Source organism: Ovis canadensis, chromosome 14, assembly GCF_042477335.2.
Source record: "Ovis canadensis isolate MfBH-ARS-UI-01 breed Bighorn chromosome 14, ARS-UI_OviCan_v2, whole genome shotgun sequence".
Classification (NCBI taxonomy): Eukaryota; Metazoa; Chordata; class Mammalia; order Artiodactyla; family Bovidae; genus Ovis; species Ovis canadensis.
In genome coordinates, this window is record NC_091258.1 from 31,685,814 (window position 1) to 31,712,543 (window position 26,730).

The 26,730-nt window shown below is 42.7% G+C and overlaps 1 protein-coding gene across 2 annotated transcripts in view; it reads left to right on the top strand.

Moving 5' to 3' along the window:
- The window catches only part of HEATR3 (HEAT repeat containing 3), a 36,779-nt gene extending 11,754 nt beyond the window's left edge, over positions 1 to 25,025 (top strand). For both annotated transcript variants that reach the window (XM_069549798.1, XM_069549799.1), the window contains exons 8-15: positions 4,226 to 4,316; positions 4,422 to 4,579; positions 4,850 to 4,932; positions 6,433 to 6,569; positions 11,393 to 11,481; positions 16,569 to 16,712; positions 20,122 to 20,298; positions 24,255 to 25,025. In XM_069549798.1, the coding sequence (XP_069405899.1) occupies positions 4,226 to 4,316; positions 4,422 to 4,579; positions 4,850 to 4,932; positions 6,433 to 6,569; positions 11,393 to 11,481; positions 16,569 to 16,712; positions 20,122 to 20,298; positions 24,255 to 24,377 (1,002 nt within the window). In that variant the 3' untranslated portion in view covers positions 24,378 to 25,025. The remainder of the gene's footprint in view (positions 1 to 4,225; positions 4,317 to 4,421; positions 4,580 to 4,849; positions 4,933 to 6,432; positions 6,570 to 11,392; positions 11,482 to 16,568; positions 16,713 to 20,121; positions 20,299 to 24,254) is intronic.
- The last annotated feature ends 1,705 nt before the right edge of the window (positions 25,026 to 26,730 follow it).

Genomic DNA, 26,730 nt, shown 5'->3' on the forward strand with positions numbered 1-26,730 from the left:
GGAGAAAAAAAAATCTGAGATGAAACATTTATATAGTAGAGGAGTTGAAAGATGGGTAGACCAGTACTTTTGCAATATTTCAGAAACATGCAGTCATGTGATGAAGAGTCTGAGCTCCCAAGGCAGGGGACATGGGTTCGACTTTTGGTCAGTGAAATAGGATATTTCATGTGGCATGGTGTGGTCAAGAAAAAAAATATGTGGTTCCCTTCCTAACATTTGTGTCTCACTTAAGTTTCTTACTCTCCCCCAGACTGTCTCTACACTAAAGGATTTTGCTTTGCTCAGATAGTCCCTTGCATCCTTGTCTCTTCTACTGTAGAGTTTAGCCTTACTGAGCCAAAGTAGCAAGCCAGAGTTATATTGCCCACTGCTGTTGAGCAGAGGAGGCAGAGTGACAGTGAGAATTAATGACGGTTTGTAGGTTTGCAGCCTGGATAATCGCGGCTTACTTGGCTGGGTGTGATGTCGGAGTGCGGGTGACCAGTCTCCAGCGCAGGCAACTTTTCAGCTGAGCCCGTCGGCAGAGATGGAGCTGTTCTTTGGGAAAACATGTTTCCCAAGGAAGAGAGCAAGTCATCAGAAGGCCAGGGAGGACGGCGAGCTGGGCTTTGTTCATCCAGGTGCGCGTTTTCCATGCTCACGCTGTGTGGCAGGCACTGTGCCAGAGGCTACTGGTAGAAAGATGATAAGACATATTTCTTGTCTTCAGGGACCTTTTCCATCTTGTAAGGATGGACACGTGATTTTAACTTATTACAGTACCTGTGCTAAGAGCAGTGATAGGTCTGTGCCCAGACTTCTGAGTGAGTAGGCACAGCTGACTGAGCCCTGACGGGAGCAGAAAGGAAGAGACTCTCAGAAGAGGCTTGGCGGACAGAACACCTGAGCCATCTGAAAGGATGGGGCAAACAGCGTGGTGAAAGCAGGTTAGTGTTGTTCGAGGGGCCTGGAGGCGGGAGAACCGGTCAGGGCTGCCGAAGTCATTCTAGGGAAGGATGGTCATGCTTGAACTGGAAGGACTCTAGTGATGTCCTCTCACCCCCTCTACCGTCGCACATGTGGCCTGTCCTGATTCGTGTATGAGAAACTGAATCTGAGAAGTGTCTTAAGTCAGTGTCTTCGAGTATGGATAGATTTATTTTTAAAGAATTCTTTAAAAATTTTTTTATTTTTTGGCCATACTACATGGCATGTGGGATTCCCTCATAGCTCAGTTGGTAAAGAGTCTGCCTGCAATGCAGGAGACCTCGGTTTGATTCCTGGGTGAGAAAGATCCCCTGCATGAGAAGGAAATGGCAACCACTCCAGTACTCTTGGCTGGAGAATCCTATGGACAGAGTAGCCTGGTGGGCTACAAGTCCGTGGAGTCACAAGAGTCAGACGTGACTTAGTACTGAACAACAGCAGCAACATGGCCTGTGGGATCTTAATTCCCCAACCACAGATTGAACCCATTAGAAGCACAGAGTCCTATTAGAAGCATTAATTAGAAGCATTAGGGGCACAGAGTCCCTGGAACGCCAAGGAAGTCCCTAAAGAATTCATAATGGGCATAAACTCATCAGTGTACCACCTTACATTCACGAAGTCTTGTAAAGCTGAACTGGTGGTGTTCTAAAGCACTCCAATGTAGTTAAGAGCTGTTTTCTCAGTCCCCATGAATGGCTGTTAGGTGCAAAGCTTTGTGTTAAGTGCTGGGTTGAATACAAAAATGAAAAGTCCATCCTGCCCTTGAGTTGCTTGGCAACTCAATATCATATCTCTCTTGTGCATCTGAGTCAGAGTGGGTAGAATTTAAAGTCGATAAACAAGATAGACAGAGGCATATCTGTGAGCCTTTTCATCCCAAAGGGTGTTGATAGAACCCCAGCAACATCTTCTCAGGTGCCACGTGGAGGTAAGTTACAGATCTGGGGTCCACGTGTGGAACGTCAGGTGTAACAGATCGGCGCTCGGAGGCTCTTCTGCAGGGGCTGGCATTGTGCTGACCAGGTCACTTTATCCTGATGGACACATCTATACTACGTTTCCCCACCCCAAAATCCCATCAGGGGAGCAGTGGGAATTCCACTTGGGCTGCCTGGGGACTCTGAGAGATCGGATGTCCCTGGCTGGGGGTGGGAGAAGAACCACCCCTGCAGGTTTGCCCCATCTCCAGCTTTGCTTCCGGGGGACCCTCCAGGGAATGGGTGAGTGGGGATTGGGATCCCAGTCCACCAAGATGAAGTGCCACTGTTTGAAAGTATCAGTGTTTAACTGTTATTTAGAAATGCACATTCTCAAGCATTACTTACAGATAGAATTTTGGTGCTTAGAAAATGCAGTGTTTTCTCCTAACAGAAGCTCGCTTTTTAAAGTCTGTCACCGTGGCTGAGCAGACTGGATGGTTAACATGCTGGTCAGGCAGCCGGTGTTTTGGTGCCAGTAGGGTGCTAAGCATCGTGCTGCTGTGTGCCAGGAATACAGATTCACAGGCAGGCAGCTCAGGTCTTTTCACGCTGCCCAGTGGTTGTGCAAGCGTAATCACAAACCTGGAAGGAGAGAACCAACCCAAGTTGTTGCCATAACATGCAGAAGTAGAACACTCCTTACCCGGCTTCCGGAGTTAGCAATTATCAAATCATGGTCTATTTTCTTTCATCTCCTTTCCTACCCACTCTCCCCTCTCACTACTGAATACTTTGAAGCAAATCTCAGCTGTCATAACATTTCCTCTAGCTTGGTTCTTTATGTCAGTTTGATAACAGTAAGAAGCAGGGGATTGTTCTGAGCAGGAAAGTCAGGTAAAGAAATGGAACTTCTTTCAGAGTTGTTTCATGCCAGATCTTCATACATGTTAAGTAGATGAGAGGCCAGCAAGGGCGTGTCTTATTTAGAGTCTCATCATACACAGATGAAGTGAATAGGAATAAATTTTCTGGGTTCGATCCCTGGGTTGGGAAGATCCCCTGGAGGAGGGTATGGCAACCCACTCCAGAATTCTTGCCTGGAGAGTCCCCATGGACAGAGGAAGGAGCCTGGTGGGCTACAGTCCATGGGACCTCAAAGAGTCGGACAGGACAGAGCCACTCAGCACAGCACAGCAGAAAAATAAATTTTGGATACATTCTTGCCTGTAATAAAAGGAACATAAATATAGGGATTCCTAAAGTCTATCTACTAAATTAGCAGTCTGCTTTTTTTTTTTTTTTGAGAGTGTGTTTCAAAATTATAGTTAATTCATTGCACAGCAAGTTGCTAGAGGATTATAAATGAGTATGAACATTCTGGAAAAGGAGAACAGAAATATGTCATAGGATCTATAGATATGTTTTTAACCTTTGATCCAGTAAGTCTGAGGAAATAAGATAACCAAATAATGTGAATTATTCCACTCTAGAGGAATGCTAAATAAATTATAAAACATTCATTTAAGGGAATATTGCACAACCATTGAAAAGACAATTTTTAATAGAAACTTTTGAGATTGGAAATCATCCAAACAACAAAATATACATCATTTTTTAGCATATGCACTACTTTGAAATATCAGTATAGCTATTTCACTTTTCATAGGTGACTTGAGAATTAAGGTCATATAAATTTATGCAACCCATTTTGAGACTGTTAATTGATGTTAGGTTCACACTATTTCCTCAAGAAAAAGTCCCCCTTTTTCTTCAGTCTTAAAGGAATGCTTTATTGCAGTCTTCAAAGAAAGCCAGAATGGAGGAAACCCATCTGCTCCTTAGCCAAGCTCTGTTGGTCACATAAGGGCCTGTTAGTAATTCTGGTTAGTGCAGACTTTTCCAAGAAGACATCTAAGCATCTAAAAGCAGGTTTGTTGTGTATAAGTGCCTGGCGTCTGTAACGAACCCTTGTTTTAATCTTTGCATGCTGAGATAGTTCTTAACACAGTATATCAAGTTTCAGGGTGAATTCAGTTCAGAATTCCTGAATATTTATCTGTTCTCTCCAGCTAACTAAGCAACACTTAGGGAAGCCGTGCGGAGAGATGGGAACCCAGTGAACAGTGGTGTGTCGCAGAGTGCCAAGCGGAACCATAATGCCTGCTTGTCCTTCCAGCCCGTTACGACTTTTCTTGTGCTTACCCACCCCCGCCGCCAGGTCCCCTATTCCAAGTGCAAATACCATTTAGTGGGCTTTAACTAAAGAAAGCCACCTGAAAATAGTTTTCTAAACCTTGGAGTGAGAGTTGGTCGTTTGCCTTCTTTTTTTTTAGCCCACCGACAAGGAGCTGAGAGAAGCCATAGCTTTGCTGACCGCTCAGCAGACGGCTCTGGAAATCATTGTGAACATGTGCTGCAGTGAAGGTGTGTTATCAGTTCACATTTAGATATCCTCCCCAGCACTGGGAGGGCGCTTCCATGAGGATTATCTTAAACAGTCCAGTTCTCTGTGATTTGCACTCTTCCCAGATCCCACGGACGACGAATGGGAAGAGCTTTCTAGCAGTGATGAAAGCGATGCATTTATGGAGAATTCCCTCAGTGAATGCGGTGGGCAGCTGCTCTCTCCCCTCTGCCTGTCCCATGAGGTTCACACGGCTCTCACCCACCACCTCCTCCCAAAGAAGGTAATCTGTTTCCAGTCTGGGCTCACTCTAGAGCATCGCGAACGTTTCAGAAAGCCATTCTTTCTGTGCACAAAGGAAGTGTGCTAATACTGCCAGGTGTGGGTGATGGGTGAGATGCGGGAAGTGGAACAGTGAATAGCACTGGAGGTGGGCTGAAGTTCATCAAGCCTAACTGTCTCACTTAGAAGTTGGGATTTTATGAAGGAATCATGTGTTCAGGAAAAAAACCTTTCCTTGTAACATTTGCCTTACTGTCTTTCTTAAATTTAGATTTTTGACAAAACTACCTTTCCAAACAGCGTTGCAGTTGACGTGTGCTCTAGGAGCCCCACTTGGAAACCTTTGATTAGAAAGTAAGAACATTTCTCTTTTCAAAACCATTTGTCATTATGTTGTTATAGGAAATGATGGACCATTAAATAGAAGATGCTGCCTCCCCCCCAGATTCAAGAGTTCTAGTCCCGTGTCTTGCGTATGTTCCCTAGAGAAGTGAGCACGTGTTTGCCCTAAGCAGGAGAATGCTCATAGCCGTGTGGTTCACAGTTGCCCCAACCTGGAAGCAATCTCAGTGTCTATCAGTGGCAGAATGGATAAATCAATGCGGACATGATCATACAATAGAATACATACAGCAGTAAAAAGAATCTGAACTGGAACCACTCACAAAATAGTGAGTAGTTCATTGAGAGGTGCATACATAGATGGTTCCTGGGCTTCCCTTGTGGCTCAGCTGGTAAGGAATCCGCCTGCAATGTGGGAGACCTGGGTTCAATCCCTGGGTTGGGAAGGTCCCCTGGAGAGGGAATGGCTGTCCACTCCAGCATTCTGGCCTGGAGAATTCCATGAACTATATAGTCCATGGGGTCACAAAGGGTCAGACACGACTGAGCGACTTTCACTTGAGGAGTCAGGAAGGTGGGTGTGATAGGGAGGGGGTAAGTGAGAGTGCTAGCAACATTTTTTTTCTTCTTCTAGTGAAGTAGGGTTGGTTTCCAGTATTGTGTTAGCTTCAGGTATAAGCAGAGTGATTCAGTTATATATATGTATTCTTTTTCAGCTTTTTTTCCCCTTCTAGGTTATTGTAAAATATTGAGTAGAGATCCCTGGGCTATACAGTATGTCTTTATTGGATATCTGTTTTATGTATAGTAGTGTGTATATTGTTAATCCCAAACTTCTAATTTACCCTTCCTCGCCTTTCCCTGTAGGTTACCATAAGTTTGTTTTCTATGTATGTAAGTTTATTTCTGTTTTGTAAATTAAGTTCATTTGTATCTTTTTTTTTTTTTTGGATTTCACCTATAAGCAATATAATACATTTGTCTTTTTCTGGCTTGCTTCACTTAGTCTGATAATCTCCTGGTCCACCTATGTTGCTGCAAATGGCATTATTTTGTTCTTTTTTGTGGCTGAGTAGGATTCCATTGTATAAATACGCCACATCTTCTTTATCCATCCATCTGCTGATGGACATTCAGGTTGCTTTCATGTCATGAGTATTGTGAATAGCGCTAGCATTCTTATCTAGGTGCACCAGTGTTTGCTTTGTAAACTATTAAACTCTGTATATTCCTGAGTGCTTTATGTGGGTCATATTTTACATTTAAAAATAGGCTTTAAAGGTCCTGCCACGCACAGAAATTTTTCTCGAGCAGATTCCATACGACTCATCAGTTTACTGTGCCTCAGAGGCCTTGAGTGTTCAAGCAGTTTGATCTGGTCAGATTCACAGTTCACCTCAACTGTTCTTGCCAACTGCCCGAGACCTCCGGACGCCTAGGTTCAGCGTCAGTGCTGAATCTTGTCGGGTGACTGTGAGAGGGCAAGACAGCATTCTCTCTCTTCCTTTCCAGAATGAACACTATACAGTGTAGAGCCCTCGTGTGTCTCCAGAGCCTCGTCTCCCTTCTGGATGTGGACCATCTGGGTGGACCTGCTGCCCTTCAGACGCTTGCACAGCACCTGTCACAGCTGCTTTTTTCTCAGCCAGGTAAATATCCTGTATATAGTATCCTTTTTTTTTTTTTTTTTTTACTGGAGTAGTGTGTTTGTCTCTGCCATACAGCAAAGTGAATCAGCTATGCGTATACATATATCCACTCTTTTTTAGCTTGTTTTCCCATATAGGCCATTACAGAGGATTGAGTAGAGTTCCCTGTGCTATACAGTAGGTCCTTATTAGTCATCTGTTTTATAAATAGTAGTGTATATATGTCAGTCCCTATTTCCCAATTTATCTCTCCCCTCTCATCCCCCTGGTAACCATAAGTTTATTTTCTACATCTGAGACTCTTTGTACATCTGAGGAAATAGAGTATTTTACATAGTAAAAGAGAATTCTCCACGTTACTTTACCCTGCATGTATGTTTGGAGTGAGGGTTAATGTTGGAGATACGAATCTGCTCTAATTCTCTGCAAAACTGTTTTAACATTTCCCCTTCTTAGAACACTGAATCTAAGAGCTGAAATTCTTAGATCAAAATAAGGTCACTTTTGACTAAATACAAATTTCTGTAGAAACAGTCCTTCAAGAGTTGTTTCCTGATTCTTTTTTTCCTTTGGCTTTGCTGGGTCTTGGCTGCTGTGTGGCCTTTTCTCTAGTTCTGGTGCACAGGCCTCTCACTGCTGTGGCTTCCCTTGTTGCAGAGCACGGCCTTTATGAGGCTCCAGTAGCTGCAGCTCCCAGGCTTTAGAGCACAGACTCCATAGTCGTGGGGCATGAGCTTGGTTGCTCTGAGGCATGTAGGGTCTTCCCGGATCGGGGATCGAACCCATGTCTCCTGCATTGGCAGGCAGATTGTTACCACTGAGCCACTAGGGAAGCCCGATCCCTGATAGGTTAAGACATCTGTTTTGCTCTCTGTGAAGAGGTGCTGTGTATTTAATGGTACCTGTTTTAGAAGTTCTAGATTAATTTTTAAAGATTAAGTAAATAAATATAGAGTTTTCAGGTGATCTCAGGCTATGTATTCTTTAGCTGGTACGATCCTGTGAAAACCAGGCCCATCCATATCTAAAACAGGACGTAGACAGGGTATGAGCAGTGCCATTCCCATTCCGAGCCTGGACTGAGCCAGCTCTGGAGTGCAGAGGTGACTGTCAGTGGAAGCTGGTCAGGTGATGACTAAAGCTTTGTATTTCTTTCCCAGTCTTATAAACCTAAGAGATCTGGGGACTTCCCTGGTGATCTATGGCTAAGACTTCACCTCCCAATGCAGGGGGTGCAGGTTCAGTCCCTGGTCGGGGAACTAAGATTCCACACAATGTGAAGAACGGCCACAGTTTTTTTTAGGAAGTACACCTGAAGAGTCCTGGATGGCATGGGAAGTATGGGGAATGGCTCCTGTCAGCCCAGCAGAGTGTCCTACGGAGGGGTGCCTGGCAGAGCGCCGCTACTGCCCATGCCCGCTCCCATCCCCTCATTCCCGTGGGCTCCCTGCAGGGAGCAGGGCCACACAGGAGGGTCCACAGCCAAGCCCCCGGTGAGCAGGACTTCCCCAGGTCTCTTAGTGCTCCCAAGACCTGCTTAGCTTGAGTGACCCCTTGCATTGCCGTCTCTTTCCTCTGGGCCATTTCTCAGTGAGAGTCCAGTCAAGACCCCACCGGCTCCGTCTCCTGCTGGCATGAAGGGTTTATTTCACAGGCAGTAAGTGCATGTGCTCTGCCCCCTGCTAGAGAGAAAACACTGGGGCGTGCTTCTCCCAGTGCAGCCGGCTGCTTGTGGCCACTGGTACATCCTCATTTATCGCCTGGAAAGGTCACAGGAAAACCATAACAAGTCGAGTCTTAGAGAAATGATGAAAAGTTTCTGAATTGTGGGAAAGTATAATGAAACACTTTGATCTTTTAATAAGTTTCAGTTTCATAGCTTTCTTGACATAACCATTTTATCAGAGTGAAATTTTATATTTAGAGACAGTACTCTTGTATAGTCCTCCCAGACATTTGGGATTTATTAAGTCATGTAACGCTGTGAGTTCTGGGTGGATAATGTGAACTGTTACTGAGGAGTTTGGTGGGGAGAATGGGGCTAAAGTTCTTTACATTTTTGTGTTACCATGTTTGAAAGTAATGTATGAGGATGGTACAGCTGTATTGTACTTAACTTACTTTCATCTTAATGCTTAAATACAGTCTGAATAGTTATTAAATTTGTGATACGTACCTGTATAGGCTTTTTGTGGCTGACATCAGAGATAAAAGGAAAACGTTTTTAGTAGAATCTGGCCCTTGCATTCAAAACATCTATATCTTTGTCTCCTTCATTTAAAATATTGATCTTCAGAACATCAAGAGATTTTTAGCAGTGTTGTATTTTCAAATTGGGTCAGTTTGTCATTTGTTCCATTACATGGGTTCTAAAATCGTTTAGGATCCCCTGTTTCCCTAGGTTTTGGGAAGCAGAAAGTTTCTTCTCATTACAGTTAAAATGGTTGTAGCTCCCATTCTGGGATATGCTTTTTATTCCATGTCAACGTTGAAAATAGGTCTGTAAAATTAAAAATAATTTGTGGCTTGATTACTCGTGGGTTGATTATTTACCTACATTTAGGTGTGCTGCAAATTCTTAGATCCTACTCAAAGTCGTTGAGAGGCGAAAAACATTTTGAATCGCTTAACTTCTTTTGACATTTACTTAACTTCTTTTGACAACACCATGTGTTGCTGACCTTTTACTGAGAATTTGTCAGAAAGGCAGAGTCATTTGAACTTCCTCCCCTAATTTGGGTTAGATGACCAGAAATATGAATTAAGTAAAAATCTCCCAAATTTAGGGAAGATATGAATTTCATGTAATATAAAATAGTAGTGTAGTTTAGATTAGGATTTTGAATCTTAATTGTGTTATGTGCAGCTCACAAATATCCAGGGTTACACTTACAGCTTTAATCAAACATAAGTTACTTTTCAGAGCCAGTATGGTAACTTTTGGAAGTTTAATAGTAACAATTTTATGCCAGCTTTTGAGGATCTGCTAAGTACTAGGTTTGATGAGCTAGGCATTATCACCCCACTTTCCTGATAAGGACACTGAGATTTAGAGGTTTAGGAACTTTTTCAGGAGTGTTCCTTTTTTGTTTTTCCTAAATTTAAAAAAAAAAAATTATTTTTGTTTCTTTACTTGTCTGGACCAGGTATTAGTTGTGGCACTCGGGATCTTCCAAGTTGGTAGTGGCATGCAGGATTTTTAGTTGCGGCATGTGAACTTGGTTGCAGCATGTGGGATCTAGTTCCCTGACCAGGGGTCAAACCCAGGCTCCCTGCATTGGGAGCTTGGAGTCTTAGTCCCTGGACCACAAGGGAAGCCCTTGGGGCCTTCCTTCTTTTAACAACTATTTATTGACTGACTTAATGCCACTCACTGTGCTCGGTCCAAGGTATCCAGGCATGGACAAGATAGGCAAGGTTGCTATGCTCATGGAGCTTGTATTCTCATATAAATGCTGAAACTCCAGTACTTTGGCCACCTCATGTGAAGAGGTGACTCATTGGCAAAGACTCTGATGCTGGGAGGGATTGGGGGCAGGAGGAGAAGGGGACGACAGAGGATGAGATGGCTGGATGGCATCACTGACTCGAGGATGTGAATCTGAGTGAACTCTGGGAGATGGTGATGGACAGGGAGGCCTGGTGTGCTGCGATTCATGGGGTCGCAAAGAGTTGGACATGACTGAGCGACTGAACTGAACTGAACTGAACTGGTATCTAAAGGGTAGAGGCCAGAGATGCTGTTAAATATCCTGGTGCACAGGGGACCTCACATATACCACAAAGAATGATCTGGTCCAAAATGTCCATAGTGCTGAGGTTGAGAAACCCTAGCCGGGGGCCTCTGTCGAAAGACTGAGAGGCAGAATCGTCTGAGGTCTGTCTGCTCACATGTCTGGTAGCGTGGAGCTGTCAGCCAGAACACCCACAGGTGACCCCTTCATGTGACCTTAACGTAATGGCTAGTTTCCAAAAGCGAGAGCTGAGAGAGAGGAGAGAGCAAACACAAGTGAATCAGGTGGGAGTCATGCCTTCTACCACCCAGCCTGCCACTTTCTCATATTCTCTTGGTTGAAGAAGCCACGAAGTCCCACCCAGGTTCAAGGGGAGGGAAAATAGACTCCATGTCTTTGTGGAAAGTGGCAAGGTTCTGCAGAATCATGTAGAACTGGAAGTACTGTGGTGGCTGAGACGTAACATATCTCATGCATCAGTCACTCTCCCTTCCCACCGAAGCACCAGCTTACCTGGTGGCCCTCACCCTACTGTATGGGTTTGTTAGCATAATTGTTGATTGCTGTTGTGTTCTGTCCTGTATGATAAGAAGGGACAATAAGAAAAGAGTAAAACTGAACCAAAGTGGGAAGGAGAAGTTGGGTCAGTAAAAACCATGAAAGCCACTGAAAAGCAGAGAAGCATGGTGGCCTGGCCTTGCACTAGCGATACTTCGCAGCTGGGCAGTGGGTTTGGGTTGCCAGGCAGCACTCTGATTTGAGTCTGCTCAGCTCAGTGATACCGATCAGTGACAAGCTGACTTCCATCTACAATGGCCCACTCAGGTCTATTGTGTGCTAAAGTGTGAGTTAAGTGAAAATCCAGTATCTGCAAGTTGAAGACTGTCAGGATTATTTCAGTTGTGGTCATCTTTCAAACTCAAATATTCAGTTCACAGTGGGATGTTCACTGGAAGTTTGGGCTTAAATATCAAGGTGTTTTTATTATAGTAGCATACATTAACATTTAACAATGCTTTGTCTTGACTTTTTCTAAAAACTCACTCTTCTAAGAAAAAGACAAATTTATGTTTCACTTTTGTGTTTTAGATTTTGCTAAGCACGTTGACTTTTTAGAAGCCATAAGTAGTGCCTTGAGGGCCCTTTTGCAAACAATGGCCTCCAAGAACATTCCTCAGGTAAGGTTTTAAAATTTTTTATATGAAGCTAGCAAAGATTCTGTATAATGGAGGCAAAATTTATTAATTTTTTGAAACATTTCTATTAGAAGAGTAATGCATATTCCTTGTAAAGTGAAAACAAAAGTACTTAAAGCGTAAAAAGGGAAATCGTGTCGCCACTGTGCCGCCGGAGCATGGTTTTATCCATTTGTCTGGTTTTGGCTGCATCCAGTCTCGGCTGCGGCGTGTGGAATCATTTTCCTTGCGGCACAGGGGCTTCTATCTAGTTGGTGGTGCTCAGGCTTCAGTAGTTGCCCCTCGGCACGAGGGAGCTTAGTTCCCCGACCAAGGATTGAACCTCACCCCCTACCTCATTATAAGGTAGATTCTTAACCCTGGACCACCGGGGGAGTCCCCTATACAACTTTCTTTTTATTGATATAATGTATTTGACATGTATGTTGTATTTTCTCTGAAAGCCATTTGTCTTTTTTTGAAATACTGCGTTACAGAAATTTTCAAGCATGCCCTCCAGATACTCCACAGTGACTTGTCTGCGCCTCTCTGATAGGTGCCTTTTTGTTTCTATTTTTTTGCTTTCCATGAAGGAAAGTTTCAAACATCACGAAAAGCAGAGATAATAGTAGTTACCTGCAAGCATTATCACCTAGCGTCAACAAGTCATTCTTTGTTTTCTTTCTTTCTTTCTTTTTGGCCGTGCTGGTCTTCATGGCTGTGCACGGGCTTTCTCGAGATGTGGCAGGTGAGGGCCATTCTGTAGTTGGGGTTCATGGGCTTCTCATTGCGCTGGCTCTTCTTGTTGCACCGCACGAGTTCTAGGGCTCATGGGCTTCACTGGTTGCAGCACGTGAGCTCAGTAGTTGTGGCTCACGGGCTTAGTTGCCCCATGGCACGTGAAGCTTCCCAGACTAGTGATCCAACCCATGTGCCCTGCCTTGGCAGGCAGATTCCTAACCATTGGACCCCCAGGGAAGTCCCATCTTGTTTTTCTTGTGTCTTTCATTTTCCCTACATTTTCGTTTTTGCTTCTTGGAATAGTTAAGGCAAATCATATTCTTTCACCCATGAATGTTTTATTGTGTGCTTCATTATGTTGTCTGTGACAGAAAATGAACTTTTAAAAAACTTAACCACATTACCATTATCTCAAACCTCCAAATTAACAGATGTTTTAAAATTATCATTTAATATGCAGTCTGAGTTCACTTTTCCCTGATTGCTTTAAAAATGTTTCTCTCTCTTTTTTTTAATGGTTCGTTCAAATCAGCATCTAAGCAGGATCCATGTATTGTTCTTAGTCGATATTTTGGTCTCTTAAATGTGTATTTTTTTATAATTCATATACCATACAGTTCTCCCATTTAAAGTATGTAATTTAGTAACTTTTAGTACTGGACAAGGAAATGTCAACCCACTCCACTATTCTTGCCTGGGAAAGCCCATGGACAGAAGAGCCTGGTGGGCTATAATCCATTAGATCGCAAAGAGTCAGACATGACTGAGCAACTAGACGACAACTGTTCGCATGTTGACAGATTCTGAAATCTCTGAATCTATAACATCTCCCCTACCTGCCCACCTTTCCTCATACTGTCTTTCCATTGAGTAAAAGTTATCATTTATCCTAAAGAATTCCCCCCTTTCTCAGATGTGGCTGGCGAAACAATGTTATTTAACAGGTCTGTCTGTCTTCCATATTTCCTACAAATTGAGGGGTACGTCTAGAGCCTTACTTAGATTCAGGATCAGAGTTTTTAGACAAAAATAATTCGTAGTGGTGTATGTATATTTTATTTTTATATCACAAGTCTTACACTGTTGTAAAATAATGATGTTAGAATCTTAATATCCATAGATTCACTTGTAGCAACGAGTGATTATTATATAGATCCATTATTTCATCAGGGTTTGCAAGATAAAGATACCCTAATTCTGTTGTTCCTTTTACATTTATTAGCTGTGATTCTTCCATAAGTAAGAACTTCTTATTTCATCAATTTTTGGTAACTTTGGAATACACTTCATACCAAAAAAGGCAGGGTATGGTTCTCTCTCCCCACCCAACCCTTTTTCCCAGAAAATGAGCTGGTGTCCTGCTGCTGCTGCTGCTGCCACTGCTAAGTCGCTTCAGTCGTGTCCGACTCTGTGCGACCCCATGGACGGCAGCCCACCAGGCTCTCCCATCCCTGGGATTCTCCAGGCAAGAACACTGGAGTGGGTTACCATTTCCTTCTCCAGTGCATGAAAGTGAAAAGTGAAAGTGAAGTCACTCAGTTGTGTCCGACTCTTAGCAACCCCATGGACTGTAGCCCACCAGGCTCCTCCATCCATGGGATTCTCCAGACAAGAGTACTGGAGTGGGGTGCCATCGCCTTCTCTGGAGTTGGTGTCCTAGCAGTCTCTAAAAATGATCAGTGAATTTTTTTTTAAAAAGTATCATTATGAACTCATTATTATTTACTTCATCGTATGGCATATAGTTATTATTTTCAGAGTAATGCTGTTATTACTAACAATAACACTACTGGATGCAGTGTAAGATTTCTCTGTGATTCTTTTTGTCCTTAGGAAGAAAAATCCCTCTAGGACTGTACAAGTTACTATGCTTTAAAGTTGCTTTGAACAAATTTTCTTGTGTGGTTTGTTATAAAGCTAGCTTCAGTTTCAGCTTTTTTTAAAAGCATTTTTTGTTTGATTGCTCTAATTTTTCTTTTTTAATTAAATAAATTTTTTACCCAGTTTCAGAGTTAAAACTAAAGCAGGATATATTCAAGGGAAAATATGGTGTATACATACATTGAAATATTATTCAGCTCTAAAGAGGACTGAAATTTTGGTACACATTACTGCATGGATGAACCATGAAGACATTATGCTAAGTGAAATAACCAGACACAAAAGGACAAATATTATATTATAAGAATCCTCTATAAGGAACCTAGAATAATTAAATTCGTAAGGACAGAAAGTAGAAGAGTAGTTACCAGGGGCTCAGAGAGATATAGTTTGATAGGTTCAGGGTTGCAGTATGGGAAGATGAAAAAGTCCTGGGGATGGATGGTGGTGATAGTTGCTTAGACACCAGTGTGAATGTACTTCCTGCCACTGAACTATACATTTTTAAATGGTTGAAATGGTAAGTTTTATGTATATTTCATATGCACGCACACACGAATATATGTAGAGGGATGTCTGGTTTCTGTCCGCTTGCCCCTGTTCCTTCCTTTGTGCCATTGGTAGTCATCCTTATTGATTTTTTTATTTATCATTCTGTTGTTCTTTTTCAGAAAACATAAGCAAAATACATATGTATTTGTATTTCACCCTTTTTCTTACAAGGATGCTTCTGCACTTTGCTTTTCTCTCTTATTAGTCACCATAGTATGTCGACGTTTCTCGTTTCTTCTTTGCAGCTTGATGCCTCCATCGTGTACATATTCCACATTTATTCGCCGTGTTTGCATTGCTGGATTTTTAGTTCTTTCCATCTTTTGCTATTACAAGTAGAACTGCAGCGAGTAGCACTTTACCGAAGTTCTGTTGTGTTTTTGCCATTATGTCTTTGCGGCCGATTTCTAGAGGTGGGCCTGCAGCTCAGAGAACAGATAGGTCAGTAGCTCTGCTCTAGGCATTGCTCTTGGCCCCCTCACAAGTCTGAGCCATTTCGAATCTCCACCAGCATCGTTTGAGAGTGCCTGTATTGTCACACCCTCACCAGCAGAATATGTTGTCAAAATGTTGGATTTTTACTGGTTTGTTGGTGAGAAATTGTATCTCAATTTTAATCTGCATTTCTTTTATTATGAGGAGGTTGGAGATCATTTCATGTCTTTCAAGGGCTTTTGCATTCTCTTTCTGTGACTTTCCTTGTCTTTGGCCAGCTTTGCTATTGAGTTGATGGTCTTTTTCCTTTTTCTGATAAAGGGTAGATCCCAGGATTTCTCCCCCAGTTTATTGAAGCAGAAGCTCTGGGGAGGGGCCCAACCGTGTCTGCGTTTTAACAAGTTCTCCAGGCGATGGTCATGTGCACTGATATTTGAGAATCACAGATCTAAACCACGCTCGCTTCTTCCCTTCTGAAATTCTCCAGTTCTGAGTAACATGTCACTAGACCACACCACCTACCCCTCAGTTACAGTCACCCACCATCCCCAGGGGCCACTCATTCCTTGAAGATTCCTACTGTTGGACCCTGTTGTTTGTTACTGGTCCCATATGATTCTGGGTGATTTCAGTATTCCACGTGGATACTCTTCCCAGGAACCTGGCTTTGCAGTTCTTGGGCCTCCTTTCCTCCTATGGGCTGTCTCCCATCCTTCCTTCCTTAGTCATTGCATGGCCACGCCTCTAGAGCAGTGCTATCCAGACTTGGCCTTCTTTCAGAGTCTTAACAGAGAGTCGCTCATGTTTTACCGTTAAATATAGTCTATGATGTTGGCCTGTAATATATATCTTTAAGTTGTATTCTTTTAATTTTTTTCCAGGAACAAAACTTTTGACCTTCAGTTTCTGTGAAATGGAAAGTGACATTCGCACTCTAATGATACCTGCATCCATGAGTGCAGATCAGCTTAAAGCACTTCCCTGGTAGTCCAGGGTTAAAACTCCAGACTTCCAGTGCTGGGATCACGGGGCATGGGTTCAGTTCCTGGTTGAGGAGTGAAGATCCCAGATGCCACATGCTGCATGGTGCGGCCAAAAATGAAGTCAAATCAGCTTAAAATAAAAGTTATCACTATGTGGTAGAAGCACTATGTAATTGAAAGCGTTTTACAATCTTTAATAATCCACCATAGCACATGTCTCAAGAGTCAGCTCTTACCTTATGTAGGTTCAGCCCATTTTTTACAGGCTCCCAGCCATGATAGAGTAAGTGGTGACAGTGACGTGAGCAGGCCTCATCCTAGTGCAGAATTAGTTGTTTTTAGGAGTGTTTAGAATATTTAATAACTTGCCCACCCATTGTTCTTGTCACTTGTAGAGTCGTGCCACCGGTACAAGAGATTCTCGCCAATCCCAAGGCATGTGCTATTGGAACTGGCCAAGTTTAACATGCTAAATACTCTCTCCTTCTCTTTCAACAGTGCATGACTCCTGACCAGCTGATGACGCTGTGCACAGCAGGCATCCACAGTAGTAATGTGGGGGTGAGAGTGAACGTGGTCAGTATTTTAGGAATCACAGGCAGCGTCCTAGCCAAAGAAGATGGCACACTCGACACTCTCAAGGTAAAACACTGTGCTTCCAACCTGAACCATTAACTCACTAAAAACGGAAGGAGAGTGACTTTAAAATCACTTCTGTGGATTTCAAAATCTCCTGTGGATTTCATGAGATGAAATCATATCAAGAAATTGTTTATTAAGATACATTATAAAGTATACCCTTTGGTCTGCTCTTACTCCATGAGTCAGACTGAAGAGTCGAGTCTCATTTTGCTATTTAACTTTATTCTGGAGATGTTTTTCAAAAGTAAATTTGTCTTCAGCGGAAGGCCAAGGTTCAAAGTTGTCCAAGTTGACCCTGCTTTGACTGTTGCGTAAAATGTGTGCACATTATATTCTCCTGAGGATATAGAGCAATCCAAACAGTTTTCCCAGCACACCAGGCTGAAGTGCAGTCTGCTCTTTGCCACCCAGTTCATCCCGAGACCACTCCGTGGTCTTAAGCGGCGACTCTGGCAGTGCCTGCACACTAGGAGCTCACTCAGCATGTTTGCTTCCAGCACTTGATCTAAGCAAGTTGCTCAGCAACTGCACTGCCAGAGGTACAGCCTAGTAACTAAAGGGACAGTAATAGTAAAGGTACCCTTCTTTGTGCTAACAGTAATTGCCGAAGCGTGGATTACTGGCAGTGGATAATAAGCTGGTTCTTATAAATTATTTCTTTTTTATATATAATTTTATTTCTTTATTTATTTTGGCTGTAGCGGGTCTTCGTTGCAGTGCACAGGCTTTCACTGTGGTGGCTGCTCTTTTGCGGAGCACAGGCTGTAGGGCTCGTGGACTCAGAAGTCGCGGCGCATGGGCTCAGTAGCTGTGGTGCACCGGCTTGGTTGCCCCAGGTCATGTGGGGTCTTCCCAGACTTGGGATTGAACCCACGTCTCCTGCACTGGCAGGCAGATTCTTTACCGCTGAGCCACCAGGGAAGCCCCTAAAGTACTTCTTAACTTGCTAAGAGCTTAACAGTGTGACTGGTATTTTTCAGAAGCCTGTTTCAAAACAATGATATGTGCACATCCAAACCATTTGAAAGTGAAAGTTGCTCAGTCGTGTCCAACCCATTGTGACCCCATGGACTTGTATAGTCCATGGAATTTTCCAGGCCAGGATACTAGAGTGGGTAGCCTTTTCCTTCTCTGGGGGATCTTCCCAACCCAGGGTTCAAACCCAGGTCTCCTGCATTGCAGGCAGATCCTGTACCAGTTGAGCCACCAGGGAAGCTAAGGCACATCACCCCTAAAATTCCAGTCCCCTAGTTCCACTCCAGAGAGGCAGCCACTGTTACCCATTCCTTGTGTGTCACTCCAGAGATTCTAATATGTAGACCCTAAGTGAGAGAGCACGGCTGTATCACTCTGTACATGTACACATATACCATTGAGCACGCATAGGTGTAGTCACTGCCCACCCCTTAAGACTGTCAAGTCCAAGGCCCACTTTGAGGAACCGCAGATTTTTCTCAGGCATAACGTAAGATTTCCAAAATGTTTTTATTTAGTCACATTTTCAAGCATGAAGAAAAGTAGAAAGTGCAGTGAATTTTGTATAGCCATCAAGCGTATTTAACAGTTACGAATTTTCTATCGTTTGTACTTAAAGTACTTCCTCTGCTGAATGTGTTAAATTAATGACATCCTGGTATTGTGTCCCTATTATTCAGTATGTACTTCTTAAAAATAAAGACAGTTCTTTTGTATAGCCACCATTATTATGCCATACACAATTATTTCTTAATATGGCTAATACTTGGTCCATATTCAAATTCTTCCAGTTGTTGCCAGGATAACTGTTTACAGATCGTCTGTTTAAAGCAGGGTCTAAGTCAGGTCTCCATGTTGTGCTTGGTTTGGGGTCTTCGAAAAGACTCTGATGCTGGGAGGGATTAGGGGCAGGAGGAGAAGGGGACGACAGAGGATGAGATGGCTGGATGGCATCACTGACTCGATGGACGTGAGTTTGAGTAGACTCCGGGAGTTGGTGATGGACAAGGAGGCCTGGCGTGCTGCGATTCATGGGGTTGCAGAAAGTCGGACACGACTGAGCGACTGAACTGAACTGAAGTCTCTCTTCATTGAGAGCTTTGTCCCGTCTAGTACCTCCCACACGCCGCCTCTTTCTCCCTCAGCTTCTGGGTCAGTTGGCTCCTAGTGTTCAGCCTTGTGGATTTGTCCTATTGCCTCCCTGTGGTGGTAAGTTTGTTCCTTTATCTTCTGAATTTCCTGGAGAGTGGAGCTTAGATCTAAAGGCTAGGTTAGATTCAGGTTCAGCTTTTTCAGTAAGACTACTTCATAGGTGATGCTGAACGTTCCATGTTTGTAATAGGGTATTAAATTTATTTATTATTGATATTTTTGGCTGTGCTTGGTCTTCATTGGTGCGTGTGGCCTTTCTCTAGTTGCAGTGAGCGGGAGCAACTCTCCGTTTCAGGGCACAGACTTCTGGTTGCAGGGGCTTCCCTTGTTGCACAGCGCGGGCTCCTGGGCGCTCGGCCTTCAGTAGCTGTGGCTCCTGGGCTCTGGAGCGCAGACTCAGAGGTTGTGGCGCACAGCCCAAACTGCTCCCCAGCTTGTCGCATCTTCCCGAACCAGGAACTGAACCTGTGTCCTCTGCTTTGGCAGGCGGATTCTCAACCACTGTACCACCAGAGAAGTCCCAATGGGATATTTAAATTTAAATACTCTCCTAGAGGTTTTCTTGACCACTTAAATTTAGATGAGAAAATGGAGGTCCAGAGTGAGTAGCAAGGTCCCAGAGTCACCCTGTTATTTACAGTAGAGCTGCATTTCAGACTCAGCATTTTCACTCTCTCACCCATAATAACAGGTGTGTGCATTGCCCTTAAAGATGTAAACGGTGAAGCAAAACAACCAAAATAAAACAACCTTACTCTTGACCAGTTCTTTGCATTGGGAATAGTTTGTTCCTATAGCTAGCTAATCATAAAAAAAAAAATGAGTGGATGTTAAAAATCATCACAGTGAAGCAAAATGAGATTGTATGTTCTTAATTTTTTTAATGTCTGAGTGTTTCTCATATAATTTAAAAAGCAGGGTTTTTTTTGTTACTGATAATATTTATATGCATTTGACACCGTGGGAAAAGCCTTCTTGATAGAGATAGATAGAAGGGAAAATTTAATAATTTCTAGTGTCAGTCTATCGTATGTCATTTATGGATCTAAGTTCGCTTTATTTACTAATATAAACTAAGGTTTTGAATTTATCTTGCTTACGTTATACTTGGTATTTTTGTAAATATATGTCAAGTCTTTAGTCTTTTAGAAGTGTTAACTTTTCCCTAGCATTTGTATGTAAAACTTTATGCGTGAATTGTTGTCACATTTCAAGTTAGTACTTATTTTGAATACTGACTTAGAATATTGGACGATCCCTTGCTGTGTTTTCTTTTCTCCAGACCATCGGGTGCTTTCTGCTTGAGGTTGCCACCAAAGACCCCTGTCTTGTGGTAGCAGGGGAGGCCTTGGATGCCCTCTTTGACGTTTTTGCAGACGGCAAAGAAGCTGAAAGGGCCTCAGTTCAAATTAAATTGTTATCTACTCTGAAAGAATTCCAGCCAGTCTTCAAAATGAAGGTATGTAACGTTTTATTTGGCTTCCCTGGTGGCTCAGTGGTAGAGTCCACCTGCCAACGCAGGAGATGTGGGAAGATCCCCTGGAGAAGGAAATGGCAGCCCCACTCCAGTATTCTTGCCTGGGAAATCCCATGGACAGAGGAGCCCAGCAGGCTTCAGTCCGTGGGGTTGCAAAAGAGTCGGACACGACTTAGTGACTAAACAACCAGTGGTGTATTTAGAAATGCTGACGTCTCCGCATTCTGTGGGACAAGGGTGTGTGTGGTTCCCTGCTTGCAATCTTGGTGATTCACATAGCACTTCGTCCCCAGTTCTGTGTAAATGCTTGTTGGCTGAGTCAGGGCGACTGAGCCCTTTCTGTTGAATCACTGTGACTTGAGCCAAAATGGTGTGGACAAGTTCCTCTCTCTGCGGCGGTTTAGCAGTGTTAACAATGCTTATGTGTAAGCACTACAGTCCGGCCTGAAAAGCACTTTCAGAGACAGTGTTAAATTTATTTTATATCATGTAATGCATTGTAGGCTGACTTCATTTATTTCCCTTTGGTCCTCTGGAAAAAAAATGGCAAACAAACTCTCAGCTGGTCTGTAATGGAGAATGCAGCTACCTTCATTTGCCTTTTTATCGATCGATTGATTGATTCATCAGAAGCATCAAAGCTAACTTTGAGTCAAAAAGATAATTTTAAATGTTTTGGTGTTTGGGGGAAAGCAATGAGAAATTTTAAAAACAGGCCTTTGATCACATATTCACAAATTTAAGTTGGCCAATTCTCCTCTTATTTAAATCTATGTATTTCATTTTGAGAAATAAAAATATTTGTATTTTTTGACTTTACATTTTGAATTTAACTTTTGCCTTTAATTCTCTGTCAGGAAAGTAGAGGTTTTAATGGAAAATTAGCTCACTTTTGTTGCTTTCCAGTGTCTATTTCTTTTCTCTAACAAGCGTCAAAGGCAGAATTCAATTCCCATAGGCAGAACTCTGTGACAGGTTTTTAGGTAAAATGATTGTATGTCTAGAAATATAAACTTTTTGAATTTTTTTAAGGTGTAAAAAAATAGTTTTGTTTTCCAGAAGGAAAAAAAATAGCCACACATGCCATGCCCATTCTCACAGATAGGTCAGTGTTTGTTTAGGAACGTTAATAACTGGTTTATCTTGTAGCATTTTCATGTTTTGACATCTTACATTTAAAAATATAGTAATATAGTGGCTGACTTTGAGTTAAGCGTCACTAGTAGGTGACTTTAGTCTTAAGGGGGGAAAATTAATCAGCTTGCTCTTAATTATGCTTCGTTTAAGCCTCTAGTTCTGTTTGTTTGGGTTTTGTTTTGTTTTGAGATATAATTAACATACTACAACATAGTGTTAGTTTTGAGTGTGCAACATAATGTTTGGAGATGTATATATATTAGAAAATGATTACCACAATAACTTTAGTTAACATACATCACCACATGTAGTGATAAATCTATTTTCTTGTAATGAAAACTTTTAAGATCCACTTTCTTAGTAACTTTCAAATACCTAATACAGTGTTGCTAACGGCAGTCACCTTGCATCACATCCTCAGAACTCACTCCTCTTACACAGTCGATGTGTAAGACCCTGTGCAAATGCACTTAAACACATGGATTTTTTCTGTGGTAAACACTGCAGTGCAGTATGATCTGCAGTTGGTTGGACCTGTGGCCAACACTGAACTTGCACTTGGGTTTTCAACAAGGGGGTAGGGAGTTGGCACCGCTAACCCCTGCAGTGTTCAGGGGTCATCTGGAACTGAAAGTGTGTGCCTTTTGACCACTTTCACCCATTTCACCCTCCCCACACCCGGGGCGGGTGGTGTTTTTTGTTTGGGGTGGCTTTTTTTCTGTGTTTATTTTCGCTGCTTGGCGTCTTAGTTGGGTACACTGGATCTTCTGTCTTCGCTGTGGCATGCAGGATCTTTAGTTGCAGCAGGTGGATCTAGCTCCCTGACCAGGGATCAAACCTGGGCCCCCTGCATTGGGAGCATGGAGTCTTAGCCACCGGACCTCCAAGCACATTCCCTCGGTATTTATTTTTTAAGCAGTGAGAAGTTTTATTCCCACCTGTTCCTAACCTGCCTCATGGGTAACCAAACGGAATGGTGTTTCTCTGCACAAAGACAAATGTACGTTAGTATTTTTCCCCTTTATTATCCAACAGATAGCATAATATATTCACAGCCTTGTACTTTATGCACTTTTATTTTACACTGTCTCCTAGAGATATTTTTAAACCAGTACATGGAGGGTGTCCACATTGTTCTTAAAGGTCACAAGCCCTCTAAACTTCTGAAAAAGGAGTCTGAAGGGAAAGGAAAATATCTCCTGTCCTTGCAGCCCCTGGGAAAGCAGATGTGGTTGAGAGTCATCAGACTCTGCAGAAGCAAATGCTTAGAGAGCAGTTATGTCAACTGTGAACTAGGAGAATAACCCCTCATCTCCGGAACGCCCATTGTTCTGATTGATTTGCCTACCTAGTATGCATGGCAGTGATAGTGCTGTTTAACTGAGTGTTTTTCTTTTCTTAAAGCTATAAAGCCCTGATGAAGTATCTTTGTTAGCCAGAATGGCAGCATGCAGTTTTTTATATGACTGTCCTTTGTAAATGAAACCACAGTTGCATTAAAGGCTATTTGGTTTATATTTAGCCCCAAATTGCATTTAAACACAGCATAGTGCATTTTACTAAAAAACTTCTCTAGAGCAGACATCCTCAAAAGTGCCCTGTATCAGCAGTGCCAGCATCACTTGGTAACTTGTTGTAAATGCAAATTCTCAGGCCTAACTCCAGACCTATCAGAAACTATGTGGACCGGCCTTGTTCAGTCGCTCAGTCACATCCAGCTCTTTGTAACCCCATGGACTGCAGCATGCTAGGCTTCATTGTCCTTCCCTATCTCCTTGAATTTGCCTAAATTAATGTCCATTAAATTGGTGATGCCATCCAACCATCTCATCCTTTGTCATCCCCTTCTCCTCCTGTCCTCTCTTTCCCAGCATCAGGGTCTTTTACAATGAGTTGGCTCTTTGCATCAGGTAACCAAAGTATTGGAGCTTTAGCAATCTTTTTTAAATAAGCCTTCCAAATGGACTTGCCTGGTAGCTCAGCTAGTAAAGAATCTGACTGCAATGCAGGAGATCCCGGTTTGATTTCCTGGGTCGGGAATATACCCTGGAGAAGGGTTAGGCTACCCGCTCCAGTATTTTGGGGGGCTTCCCTGGTAGCTCAGCTGGTAAAGAATCCACCTGCAATGCAGGAGACCTGGGTTCGATCCCTGGGATGTGAAGATCCCCTGGAGAAGGGGACGGCTACCCATTCCAGTAGTCTGGCCTGTATAGTCCGTGGGATTGCAAAGAGTCGGACATGACTGAGCAACTTTGACTGTGACTTTTCCAAATGCTAAAATAAGTATCATTTAAAAAGTGCACAGGATTTCCCTGGTGGTCCAGTGGTTAAGAATCCACCTGCCCGTGCAGGGGCCACGAGTTCAATCCCTGGTCCAGGAAGATCCCACATGCCAAGAGGCAGCTAAGCCCATGCACCACAACGACTGACTCCACTCACTGGAGTTACTGAAGCCTGTGCACCCTAGAGCCTGTGCTCTGTAGAAAGAAAAGCCACCACAGCGGGAAGACCGTGCACCGCAGCTGGAGAGTAGCCCCTGCTCGCTCCAGCTAGAGAAAGCCTGCGCACATCAGCGAAGACCCGGCACAGCCAGAAATCAGTAAAAAATGAAGAAAAGGTGCATGATCTAATTTATCTTTGTTACAGCTCACGTACTGTGTTCCATCACCTTGGAAGTGAAAATGTTCCACCAATTTCTGGCAACCGTTTGTTCTAAAAATAAATACACCCCAAATTAAATGCTTTCTTATTTAAAGGCGTTAGTGGTAGATACCAAATCTCATATGATATTTTTTTGGCAGATACGAAAAGAAGGGAGAACTAAATACAGTCCAGATCAGCTGTGTGTTCTTGACAACGTGAAGATGAATTTGAGAAGATTTGTCGCTTATCAAGAAACTGTTGAGAAAAGACTGACTACTTGAACCATTGAAAGAGACCAGTCCTCACACCAAAGTTTTCAACACTGAAGAATACTAGAGGGTTTCCTTTTAGGGTGTTTTTTCTGAAAGTCATTTTCTTTTTAGTGACTTGGTGTTCTGTGTATTCATTTGAAGTTGATAAAAGCTCCAGGATGTGTCAGAGACTCCTTTTAAGCTCTGGGATCTGTGTGGCATTGCTGGCGCTCTCAGGCTTCCAGCATGTTTCAATCACTGGAAACCCAAAGGTGGGAAACACAGTGAATCTCAGGTGCTTCTTCATGAGCAGGGAGACACTGCCAAACAATCACGTTCCCTTGGATTTTGCAAAAGAAAATCCAGAGCATAACGTGGATGCCCTTTTAAGCCAGTGTCATTTTATAATAACTAAATATTTAACTGAAATATGAAAACACGCTCTATAACTTTTTCTGGTATGAGATCTATCAATTATGCCTACCTTTCATGACGAGGGGAATGAGTTGGATTCATACTCCACTATTTAGTAGACTATACTCCTCACTAATGAGACCATCATCACCCTCTGTATGAAAGGATCTGATCCGTTGATTTGTAACATCACTCCTTATTTAATTTGAAATGCAATCAAAATTGGGAGAATGTGTTTTTTAATAAATAATTTTTAAATTGAAAGCTTTGTGTCTTGCAAAATCTTTTTTAAAATGCCAGATAATCCTGTTCCTGGGTGTCTGCTTGCTAATGGATTTTGCTTTGAATATATGTGTGCTATTAAAAACAAGGTTTATGAAGGGAGGTGGGATGAATTGGGAGATTAGGACTGACATATCCACTCTTGATAGTATGCATGAAATAACTTATGAGAGCCTACTGCATGGCACAGGAGACTACTCGGTGCTCTGTGGTGCCCTAAACGGGAAGGAAATCCAAAAAAGAGGGATATATGTAAACATACAGCCGATTCACTTTGCTGTACAGCAGAAACTAACAGCAGTAAAGCAGCTACTCCAATAAAAATTAATTTTTAAAAAAGGACATCTTTATTCCTCGAATCTCCAGCATCGCTATCGGTGTCCTTCAAGAAGCAGGTGGCAGGTGGATCAAAGGGAGGGAGTTTCAGTGCACATCACTGAGCACGGCCCCTCTCCCAGGTCCATTGTCTGTCCACTTGCCTGATCAGAGGAGTTGGAGACTTGAAAATTTCCCTGCTGTAGATCTCAGTTGATCTGTTAAAAGGCCCCATACCCAGTATAGGACTTTAGGTAACTGACATCCATCACCTCACATACTTACATTTTTTTCACCTTGTGGTAAGACTCTTTAAGGATCTGCTTTCTCAGCAGCTTTCAGCTGTTCAATACAGTATTAACTATAGTCACTATGCCTACGTTACATGCCCAGTAACTTAAAACTGGGAGTTTGTTCCTTTTGCCTACCTTCACCCATTTTGCTTGTCTTCCAGCACCCAGCCCTGGCCCCGTGCCTCAGGCAACTGACGATCTGTTCTCTCTTCTCTGTGAGTTTGGTTGGTTGGGTGTTTTTCAGGTTCCATGTATAAGTGAGATCATACAGTATTTGTTTTCCTGTGATTTATTTCACTTAGCATAATATCCTCAAAGTATATCCTTGCTGTCACCAGCGGCAGGATTTCCATCTTTTTTATGGCTGAATAATATCCCATTGTGTATATACACTACATTTTCTGTACCCATACATCCACTGGTGGACATTTAGTTTGTTTCCCTGTCTTGGCTACTGTGAGTAAGGCTGCAATAAACATGCAGTGCAGCTATCTTTTTCTGACAGTGATTTTGTTTCCTTCAGATCTATACCCAGAGTTGGAATTTCTGGATCATGTGGTGGTTTTATTTCCAATTTTCTGAGGAACCTCCCTACTGTGTTCAGTAGTACCCACACCAATTTACTTTCCCACCAATACTGCACAAAGATTCCCTTTTCTCCGCATCTTCACCAACACTTTATCTTTTTGTACATCATTCTAGCAGGTGTAAGGCTCACTGTAGTTTTGAGAGACAAATTATTTCAGTGAAGAAAAGTTTCAGAGTTCTCCCTGCATCAAATATTTATAGCATATATTCATTTTCAAAGAGAATAAAATTTCCAATTTTGTCATCTTTCCCACACTTTCTAACCCATAAACGTGAAATATCTAGCACAGGGCCTAGTTCATAGTAGGCTCTCGATAAATTTGTCAAATAAATGTTAGTGATTTTCTGTCTTATTAAGCAAGCCTGTTGCAGTTGTTCAATGCAGAATCATCCTATGGAACAGTAGAATGTGAGTTATGACATTGGAAATGTGCCATCCCCCCAATTTTTTAGGCTCTGAGGCATTAATAGTCTGCAGTGCTATCATTTAA